At 41.1% G+C, this 11,636-nt stretch overlaps 1 protein-coding gene across 3 annotated transcripts in view; it reads left to right on the top strand.

Moving 5' to 3' along the window:
• LOC130915926 (voltage-dependent calcium channel subunit alpha-2/delta-4-like) overlaps window positions 1-11,636 on the top strand; it is a 95,664-nt gene that overhangs the window by 20,993 nt on the left and 63,035 nt on the right. For all 3 annotated transcript variants that reach the window (XM_057836174.1, XM_057836176.1, XM_057836175.1), the window contains 12 exons: window positions 381-461; window positions 530-604; window positions 837-923; window positions 1,003-1,074; window positions 1,217-1,278; window positions 2,599-2,666; window positions 2,764-2,809; window positions 2,956-3,053; window positions 3,161-3,251; window positions 11,137-11,229; window positions 11,306-11,427; window positions 11,554-11,622. In XM_057836174.1, coding sequence (XP_057692157.1) covers window positions 381-461; window positions 530-604; window positions 837-923; window positions 1,003-1,074; window positions 1,217-1,278; window positions 2,599-2,666; window positions 2,764-2,809; window positions 2,956-3,053; window positions 3,161-3,251; window positions 11,137-11,229; window positions 11,306-11,427; window positions 11,554-11,622 — 964 coding nt within the window. The remainder of the gene's footprint in view (window positions 1-380; window positions 462-529; window positions 605-836; window positions 924-1,002; window positions 1,075-1,216; window positions 1,279-2,598; window positions 2,667-2,763; window positions 2,810-2,955; window positions 3,054-3,160; window positions 3,252-11,136; window positions 11,230-11,305; window positions 11,428-11,553; window positions 11,623-11,636) is intronic.

The following is an 11,636-nucleotide window of genomic DNA, read 5'->3' on the forward strand; positions in this document are numbered from 1 at the left end:
GTAGTCAGCACACTCGACTGCCATGGTGACAATACAATTCAATTTTTAGTTGAAGACAGGGGAGGAGGATGAGAAAGATGAGAACTTCCGAAAGGTTGCATAATACAGCCATTTGCTGTGAAACAGTTAAAAAGTAGTTGTTTCTATGGTAATATTTTTTGGTAAATGAGAGGAAATCTTTTACAGTTTTCCCTTTTTTTTACAACCATAACATTCTAGTAACCACAGATGCCAGTATTCTACTGAAAATAATTTTTTCAACTTTTTTTAACTGTCTTTTTTTGTGTATGTGATGATGTTTTGTATGGAAAGGTTAGGGTTTGAAATTCATGTTTGAAACTATGCCTTTTCTGGTTTCTTACATGTGAACATGTGTGCAGCTGTCCCACGGGATTCTGCTGGGCGTGGTGGGCACTGACGTTCCCCTCATGGAGGTCATGAAGCTCGCACCCAGATACATGGTCAGTCATCCTCGCCATCGGCGTCATCGTCATGATGTTGTTGGTGATGCTGTCTTGGTGTTCCTCAGCTGGGCGCTCACGGCTATGCCTTCCTCATCACCAACAACGGCTACATCCTCGCGCACCCTGACCTTCGACCTCTGGTGACCTCACAAGCTTAGTCCTGCAAATCATTCATGCAATTTTTTTTCCCGCCATAAACGTTTTTCTCTTTTTTCATATTACATTTACTCAGGTTGTCAGAATGAAGTAGATTTGATAAACATAATTGTATAAAAATGAAATAGATTCAATTTTTAGATTTCAAAGGAATAAATAACAAAGAACTGAGAGCAAAACCAAATTTACTGTTAAAATGTTTTAACACAATTACAGTACAAGGACGGCAAGAAGCTGAAGCCAAAGCCAAATTATAACAGTGTTGATCTGTCTGAAGTGGAGTGGGAGGACAGCGAGGAGACGGTAATCACGCCAACCACATTATTGTTCCATTCCTGCTCAGACCAACATCTGATGTGTATTTTGTGCTGCACGCTTTCAGCTGAGAACAGCCATGGTGAGGGGCGAAACGGGAAGCCATAGTCTGAATGTTAGGGCGTCCGTGGAGAACGGGGTGAGTCCACTCAGGAAGTTGATTCTGTTAGAACTAGTCAGGTCCACTTCCTGACAGGAAGCGTCTTCTCTAGAAAAGTACTTCCACAGATCCAAAAATTGACTTAATTGACATACACAACATTGTCCCTGTCATTAAATAGAGGAGACCACTGTTCCTGGTCAACGAATACTTCTACACAAATATTGACGACACTCCTTTCAGGTAAGGTCTTTGTATCCTCTTCCATACATATACAAAGGCTGGGCATTTATGGACCAAAAGTTAGATCTGGAGATATATACTGTATTTAGGTTGAATATTCATTTACGATATACAGTACATCCCGATTAGGGGCGCTGGAAGTCACACAGAGCAGGGGGTACCTAGGATCTTTTTTAGTTTTTGCCATCCGTAAACAGCCATTTCAGTCCAAATTTGTCATGCTCGTGCATTTTCTCCATACAAGGCATTCACAATGGCAGTACACACGCATGCTGGATAGTTTACATACTACCACTAGGCTATTACAAAGACAGCGTTCCATTTCAAATGCAATGACACACGAACACATTTGAAAACTTAAAGGGCCAAAAAGCCTTGGTTTAACACACCCTTTTCACAACACTAAAATAAATTACACTTGTATATCCAACAGTTGAACTACGAGAAACTTGACTAACAAGATATGCGCCAGCGCAAATGTATAAAAACAAAGTAGCATTCAATGGGAATATTCTTGTTACTTTCAGGTATATATATTTTTTATCGTCTGCAAAGATCGACTAATATTACTTCGGTTTACTAAGCACGTCTGCATCTAGAGTTGGGGAACCGAGGATTCGCTTTGCACGGACAAAAACTTTTAAAATGTGAACATTTAAAAATTTTTAACGCTGTTTACAGTAAAAGTACTTTAAGAGCAACAACAGGTGCTTAGAAGTCTTGTAAAATGCAAAACCTATCACATTATAATGTGAGCAATTCTTACATTAAAATGTTACATGGTATTACATCATAACATTACATTTAGTGAGTTAGTAGCATAGTTATCAGCCAATTCTTAATTTGAAGGCACCACTTTAAATTTATTTATTGTTTCTTAACCCCTTCGAACCCGTATTTTTTCTGCTTGGCAAAAAAAATCTGCTGATTTTTACTCTACTCAAATACCAGAACAAAGTGCAATTTTTTGGTCGGGGATATTTCATGCTTTTTTTGGTTATTCTTAGTGTTAATGTTACATTGTTTTGGATGACAAATGAGCACTTACGTTTGCATTTTTGAAGTTGCGTTTTGTCTCAGCCATTTTAAGCGCATACTCAACCTCATGATTTGATTTCAATGGGGAAAGTTTCGGCCAATCATCTCCCAGAAGCGGCAATAGCAACTAAATTCATTGTATTTATTGATTTAAAGACATGCATCATGTCCTTCAGCAGCATGCTCAGGTTTGAACGGGTTAAGATGGAAAGTAAAAGATCGCTCATGGTTTGTAGAGGTCTTATGATTGAGGCAAAGGTTTGTGTGTATTTATGTGTGTAGCTTCGGCATGGTGCTGACCAAAGGTCACGGGAAGCTGATGTTCGTGGGAAATGTGTCTGTGGAAGAAGGTAGGCTGCATTACCCACAATGACTAGCGGTAAATGATTTCAATTCAGTTTTTATCACATTCCTGCTTTAATTGAAGTTTGAACTTTGTGCCTGCAGGGCTCCATGACTTGACTTCTCCGGATCTCAGTATCGCATCCGAGTGGTACGTCTGGGAGATTTGACTGAATGAACATAAATAATTATATAAAATCCTGATGTTAGATGGTCGTTAAATGGTATCAAATATGCATTTCATTGTTCCTGTTTGTGTTCACTCTTTTTGTTGTTGTTACTGTTCGTCATCTTGAGGACATATTGCGAGACGGACATTGACCCCGCCCACCGCAAATACACTCAACTGCAGGCGGCTATACGCTACTTACTGGGCAAGGAGCCTGACCTGGAATGTAAGTCATTACGACATAATGCCATGTCATTATTACAGACAAGATATTTGTGGAACGCTATATGTTTATTTTCATAACTGATGACATCACCTGTGTGTGTTGTCAAGGTGACGAGGTTCTGCTCCAGCAAACCTTGTTTGACGCAGTGGTGACGGCACCAATGGAGGCGTACTGGAACGCCATTGTGCTCAACGACAGGTTTGTGTGTGTCTTTGTGCGTGTGTGTGGGGGTGGGTGTGTGTGTACACGTTTGTGTAGGGGAGAACAAGGTTGGTTGTCACACACGTTTTGCTATCAATAGCCACCGGGCGGCAATGTTGCGCAGCATCAGTATTGAAATTTGCAATATTGCGTCAACAAAAAAAGCTATATTGTATTTACAGTGGGATAGAGTCACACATCACGTTACGTTGGGATTTTATGGGTGAAACATGGTAAAATAACAAGGATCGCGATGCAGAAATCGCAAACATCAAGGACTGGTCGAGATTTTCTAGAGATTATATATATATATACTGTATTTGATACCTTGCCAATGGGCTTTCCCATTGGCAGTGTATCAAATACTTGTTCTCCCCACTGTATGTATATATATATATATATATATATATATATATATATATATATATATATATATATATATATATATATATATATATATATATATATGTATATATATGTGTATATATATGTGTATATATATACATATATATATATATATATATATATGTGTGTGTGTGTGTGTGTATATATATATATGTATATATATGTATATATAAATGTGTGTGTGTATATATATATATATATATGTATATATATGTATATATATATATATATATATATATGTATATATATATATATATATATATGTATACATATATACAAATTGTTGTCTCGCTCGACCGGGCGGTATGGTCTCTCCTCTCAAGCTCGGGTCCTCTACCAGAGGCCTGGGAGCTTGAAGGTTCTGCGCAGGATCTTTGCTGTCCCTAGGATTGCGCTCTTCTGAACGGAGATGTCGGTCGTTGTTCCTGGTATCTGTTGGAGCCATGCACCCAGCTTGGGGGTTGCTGCCCCTAGTGTCCCGATCACTACTGGCACCACAATTGCCTTCACTCCCCACATTTTCTCCAACTCTTCCTTCATCCCTTGATATTTCTCCAGCTTTTCGTGTTCTTTTTTCCTGATGTTGCTATCGCTCGGGATTGCTACATATGTCACTATTGCTGTCTTCTGATGTTTATCCACCACCACTATGTCAGGCAGGTTGGCCATCACCAGTTTGTCCGTCTGGATCGGGAAGTCCCACAGGATCTTGTCTCGGTTGTTCTCGACCACCTTTGGAGGTGTCGCCAACCTTGACTCCGGGGTCTCCAGTCCGTACTTGGCACAGATGTTCCTGTACACTATGCCTGCTACCTGGTTATGTCGTTCCATGTATGCCTTGCCTGCCAGCATCACACCCTGCTGTGATGTGCTGGACTGTCTCAGGGGCCTCTATGCATAGCCTGCACCTTGGGTCCTATCTGGTGTGATAGACCCCGGCCTCTACTGATCTTGTGTTTAGGGCCTGTTCTTGCGCTGACATGATCAGTGCCTCCGTGCTGTCCTTCAGTCCGGTCTTTTCCAGCCACTGGTATGTTTTCCCTATGTCAGCTACCCCCTCAATTTGTCGGTGGTAGACACCATGCAGGGGCTTGTCCTTCCATGATATCTCCTCATAGTCCTCCTCCTTACTGAGCCTCTGTTGCCTGAAGCATTCACCAAGCAGGTCATCACTGGGGGCCATTTTCATGATGTACTCTTGGAGGGATGTAGTTTCCTCCTGGATAGTGGCTATGATGCTCACTAGTCCTCGGCCTCCCTCTTTCCGCTTTGTGTAGAGCCTCGGGATGCTGGACTTAGGGTGAAACCCTCTGTGCATTGTAAGGAGTTTCCTTGTCTTGATGTCGGTAACCTGCATCTCTTCCAGCAGCCAGGATACGATGCCAGCAGGGTATCTGATTACTGGTAGGGCATAGCTGTTAATGGCCTGGATCTTATTCTTGCCATTCAGCTGACTCTTGAGGACCTGCCTCACCCTCTGTAAGTATTTAGTTGTGGCAGACCTCCTAGTTGCTTCCTCATTGTTCCCATTTGCCTGTGGGATCCTCAGGTATCTGTAGCTGTCCTGCACATCAGTTATGTTGCCTTCAGGTAGTTCAACCCCTTCAGTTGAGATCACCTTCCCTCTTCTGGATACCATTCGCCCACACTTATGTAGTCCGAATGACATCCCGGTGTCATTGCTGTACATTCTCGTGAGGTAAATCAGGGAGTTGATGTCATGCTCATTCTTGGCATACAGCTTGATATCATCCATGTAGAGGAGGTGACTGATGGTTGTTCCACTTCAGAACCGGTACCCGAAACCACTTTTGGTGATGATCTGGCTGAGGGGGTTTAGGCCTATGCAAAACAGCAGGGGTGACAGAGCATCTCCTTGGTAGATACCGCATTTGATGCTCACATGTGCAACTGGCTTTGAGTTGGCTTCTAGAGTTGTCTTCCACAGCCCCATTGAGTTCTGGAGCGTCCTCGTGTCCTGTTGATGTTATACAGCTTCATGCAATCCAGTATCCATGTGTGTGGCATTGAGTCATAGGCTTTCTTGTTGTCGATCCAGGCACTGCACAGGTTGGTGCTCCTGGCCTTGCAGTCTCTGGCGACTGGCCTGTCCACCAGTAGCTGGTGCTTGGCTCCCTTGGTGTTATTGCCAATCCCTTTCTATGCCCTGTGCATGTATTGCTCCATTTGCCTGCTCATTTTAGCCGTGATAATGCCTGATAGGAGCTTCCATGTGGTGCTGAGGCAGGTGATAGGCCAGTAGTTGGATGGTACTGTTCCCTTCTGGGGGTCCTTCATGATGAGGACTGTCCAACCTTGGGTTAGCCACTCTGGGTGGGTCCCAGACTTCAGCAGCAGCTGGTTCATTTTTCCTGCTGGGCGTTCATGGAGTGCAGTTAGCTTCTTAAGCCAGTAGGCATGAATCTTGTCGGGCCCTGGAGCTGTCCAGTTCTTCATTTTGGACAGTCTTGTCTGGATGTCTGCTGTTGTGATGACTACTGGGTCTTGTTTTGGAATGTTACGATGTTCTGACTGCAGGTCTGCCATATACATATATATATACATATATATATATATATGTATATATATATATATATATATATATATATATATATATATATATATATATATATATATATATATATATATATGTGTGTGTGTGTGTGTGTGTCTGTATATGTATATACAGTGCCTTGCAAAAGTATTCGGCCCCCTTGAATCTTGCAACCTTTCGCCACATTTCAGGCTTCAAACATAAAGATATGAAATTTAATTTTTTTGTCAAGAATCAACAACAAGTGGGACACAGTCGTGAAGTGGAACAACATTTATTGGATAATTTAAACTTTTTTAACAAATAAAAAACTGAAAAGTGGGGCGTGCAATATTATTCGGCCCCTTTACTTTCAGTGCAGCAAACTCACTCCAGAAGTTCAGTGAGGATCTCTGAATGATCCAATGTTGTCCTAAATGACCGATGGTGATAAATAGAATCCACCTGTGTGTAATCAAGTCTCCGTATAAATGCACCTGCTCTGTGATAGTCTCAGGGTTCTGTTTAAAGTGCAGAGAGCATTATGAAAACCAAGGAACACACCAGGCAGGTCCGAGATACTGTTGTGGAGAAGTTTAAAGCCGGATTTGGATACAAAAATATTTCCCAAGCTTTAAACATCTCAAGGAGCACTGTGCAAGCCATCATATTGAAATGGAAGGAGCATCAGACCACTGCAAATCTACCAAGACCCGGCCGTCCTTCCAAACTTTCTTCTCAAACAAGGAGAAAACTGATCAGAGATGCAGCCAAGAGGCCCATGATCACTCTAGGTGAACTGCAGAGATCTACAGCTGAGGTGGGAGAGTCTGTCCATAGGACAACAATCAGTCGTACACTGCACAAATCTGGCCTTTATGGAAGAGTGGCAAGAAGAAAGCCATTTCTCAAAGATATCCATAAAAAGTCTTGTTTAAAGTTTGCCACAAGCCACCTGGGAGACACACCAAACATGTGGAAGAAGGTGCTCTGGTCAGATGAAACCAAAATTGAACTTTTTGGCCACAATGCAAAACGATATGTTTGGCGTAAAAGCAACACAGCTCATCACCCTGAACACACCATCCCCACTGTCAAACATGTTGGTGGCAGCATCATGGTTTGGGCCTGCTTTTCTTCAGCAGGGACAGGGAAGATGGTTAAAATTGACGGGAAGATGGATGCAGCCGAATACAGGAACATTCTGGAAGAAAACCTGTTGGTATCTGCACAATACCTGAGACTGGGATGGAGATTTATCTTCCAACAGGACAATGATCCAAAACATAAAGCCAAATCTACAAGGGAATGTTTCAAAAATAAACGTATCCAGGTGTTAGAATGGCCAAGTCAAAGTCCAGACCTGAATCCAATCGAGAATCTGTGGAAAGAGCTGAAGACTGCTGTTCACAAACACTCTCCATCCAACCTCACTGAGCTCGAGCTGTTTTGCAAGGAAGAATGGGCAAGAATGTCAGTCTCTCGATGCGCAAAACTGATAGAAACATACCCCAAGCGACTTGCAGCTGTAATTGGAGCAAAAGGTGGCGCTACAAAGTATTAACGCAAGGGGGCCGAATAATATTGCACGCCCCACTTTTCAGTTTTTTATTTGTTAAAAAAGTTGAAATTATCCAATAAATTTTGTTCCACTTCACGATTGTGTCCCACTTGTTGTTGATTCTTGACAAAAAATTAAAATTTTATATCTTTATGTTTGAAGCCTGAAATGTGGCAAAAGGTTGCAAGGTTCAAGGGGGCCGAATACTTTTGCAAGGCACTGTATATATATATATCTATCTATATCTATATATATATATATATATATATATATATATATATATATATATATATATATAGATAGATATATATATATATAGATATATATATAGATATATATATAGATATATATATATAGATATAGATATATATATAGATATATATATAGATATATATATATACAGGGTGACCCAAAAAAAAGTTTACACTGCCATAATACAACTTAAATGCCATGTTTATTCAGCTTAGAATTAGAGTTGAATCACAAATTATACATTATTGTAAAGAACATGTACAGTACACTCTATTTTTTAACGTGTCCTCCCTTAAGTGTCACAACAGCCTCCAGGCGCCTGCGGAACGCTTGACAGGTCTTCTTTATGTAGGATGCTGTCATCTTTTCCCAAGATCTAACAATGGACCTCTCCAAGGCTGCCACAGAAGTTTGTGGCTTCTTACAGGCACTGTCCTCCACAGTTGCCCATATGCTATAATCCAGGGGATTGAGCTCTGGAGTCTGGGGTGGCCACATATCACCTTGTCAATCAACTTTTTGGTCCGCACAGATCGGCACTTCCAGACCCAGGTTTTCGTGAGGCTGTTCCAGTATTTTTCAGCTTCTTTTTAACTTTGTAGACTGCACATCTGGATATTCTCAAGATTTGCTGCAATCTCAGTAGGTGTCAGACCGGCACGCAGCAATTCGGGTACGGTACAGCTAAAGTTTTCTTCATTTTCAGCAGAAGCACAGGAATTGTAGAGACGAGAGATTACCAGCTGCATTGAGTGACCTTAAAGTGCCTGTGACACGAAAAAGCATGTTTACTTCATAATACACGCGGTATTTTATGCCCCTGAATGATATGGGCCGCTTGGATGTGTGTGGAAGCGATCGCTATTTTTATTTAGTTTTTTGAATCCCGCGCCATGAAAATGAGTGACTTCCGGCTTCGGTCTTGCATTGAGGAGGAGGGCGCTGTGACGTGTACGGTAGAAGACGGCCTCTTCCCGCTACAGTGTACTGTTGTGTATGAGGACGAAGGATTCAGCTGATTTTGCGGATTAATACGTTTATTTTTTGCATCACGCCAGCCAAACGGCTGCAGAAAAATCATTCTGTATGAGGGAGAGGCGTATGCGCCTTTTTGGAGTTTCAAAAGGTTCCCATTCACCGTGGATATTTACTGTGGGACCATTGGACTTACGAGGAAGTGAGTAAACATCTTGTTTTGTATTATGTCAAATACGAATACAGCGATTACAAAGTAAACACTACAAACTTCCTTTAAATGAAGGACTACTTACGTTTGATCATTGATAGGCATGTAAAAAGCTCTCCTAATGCTCATTAGCAGCAGCACGTTAGCTGCACAACAACTCCAGCCACCCTCCTCCGGGGAACGAACTGTAAAGTGCTCTCCACCGATCCGCGAAGACAATCGACAACCGGGTCGTCATGTCAAATAATCCAGGATAGTTATGTGTGATTTTCCGCTTCGAAGACTTTGAAACATCACTCGGTTCGGGTTAGCATGTCGGCTAGCTGTCACGCCTTCTGGTTTGTTTACATTCTCCGAAGCCGGGGAAGGGAAATGACATATGTCCGATTTAGATGTCATAAAATATCGTTCGGGAGGTGCAACAGTAAAGGTGAAGTCGACAGTTTTGACCATTATGGAGTAATTTTGCCATGTCCTGAATGAATGCATTTTTATTATTTCATATTCCATTCAGCACAAGGCTGTTGCCACGTTTACATGGAGCCAAATATTCCAATTACAATCGGAATATTTGTTCAAACCGAATAAATGTGTTCCATATAAACACCTCATTCGGAATGAACAGGCCCAAACCGAATGGAATTTCATACCGATTCACAGGGGTGGAATATTCCTTTTCCCAAACCAATTACAAGTAAAATTATATCATGTAAACAGGGAAGCGGAATGATGTCTGGTTGCGTTCTTTCTGCGCATGCTCCGTACTGACGTGGTGACGTCACTTGGTGACATGGCTTCCAAGCACACGCACAGCGCACCCACACAACTTTTTAAATGAACGGCGTATCATTCTGAAGTTTTGTTTCCACTCGAAAAGTTAAAACAGCAGCTGATCTGACGATCGATCTCCATGTTTTGCAACGTGACGCTTTGTTTTGATTAATCTGCGCATGTCAGGCGGCAGTTGTCAAACGTCCTTTCGGAATAAAGGCAGACACATGTAAACGCTGGATCGGAATAGATGAAGTGACATGTAAACAGCTGATGTGAAATTTCCATTCGGAATGATTTGAATCGGTATGAATAAAAGTCAGCATGTAAACGTGGCTTGTTATTTGTCATGACCATGCCATTTATTTAGCAATTGGGGAAAATACTTGGAGAAAAAGAATATCCTGTAAAAATATTGAATTAAAGAGACAGAAACAATGACATTTTGCCGCTCTCTTCGTCGCGTTTTCCTCGTTGTGAATAGTTCCCCTCGACTGGTTGATATGATTCTAATTCACATAATAATGCCATTTAAGACTTTTTTTCTCGTGTCATATGCTCTTTAATGTATCACTTAACCATGACAACCTATTTAAATATGTTTCAATGGCTTTTAAACAAGCAGTCAGCTGAGTGTAAACTGTTTTTTTGGGTCACCTTGTATATATATGTATATTAGTATATGTATATACAGGTATATGCAATTATAAATTTTAATCCTTTATAGACCAAGTGACAATATTTTATCACTAACAAAAAGTATGTATTAGTAAGAATTAAAAAAAACATTTTAATCATTAATAATTATTGTATTTGTTATATTTTTATATAGTTATAAATATATAAATTAGTACAATGTTAATAAAAGCAAAATTAAAGCAAAAGAGCAACAACAACAACAACAACAAATAAGAGTCATAGTTTTTGCATGAAAGGGTTCATTAACAAGTAACAACATGTCTTTGATGGGACGTTATACATTAAATTGTAAATGTGATGACCAACCCATTCTCTCCTACCTTGTTTGATTGTTTGTGTTTAAATGCATGTGTGCGCGTGAGTTATCACACTCAATAAAATGTTTCCAACATTCGACAAAACACACAACAGAGCACACACATTGCCTAGATTTGATTGTCATGGTGTATTTGTGTGCGTGTGTGTGTATGTGCAGAGTGGAGCCCGGCATGGAGGCAGCCTTTCTGGGTACACGTGCTGGCCTGATGAGGGTCATGAGATACGCCGGCACAGAGGCGCGTGTTGCCAAGTGAGAACACTTCCTGCGGTGATCACCCAACCGCTCGAACTAAACATCACGATGAAACGTAATTTTCATGTCACAGAAAGTTCCTGACCCCTTCAGACAAGGAAAACCTGTTCACTATAGACCACTTCCCATTGTGGTACCGACTGGCTGTGGAGAATCCACCTGGGAGTTTCTTCTACTACCCTGTTGATGACAAAGGTCACACTGCGCCTATCACTTTCACCTCATGGACCGATTCATTATATTTTCATGTTGTAATTGTCATACACGTAAATGGTTTAATGTCTTAGTCATTTATACTGTATGTTGTTATCATGTTTCCAGGCGTGAAGTTCGTGGTTGCCACGACGTCGGTAACCGTATCAGCACAAGGGAAGACGGCCATTGCTGGAGGTCAGTTTTCTTTT

Source organism: Corythoichthys intestinalis, chromosome 5 (assembly GCF_030265065.1).
Source record: "Corythoichthys intestinalis isolate RoL2023-P3 chromosome 5, ASM3026506v1, whole genome shotgun sequence".
NCBI classification, from domain to species: Eukaryota; Metazoa; Chordata; class Actinopteri; order Syngnathiformes; family Syngnathidae; genus Corythoichthys; species Corythoichthys intestinalis.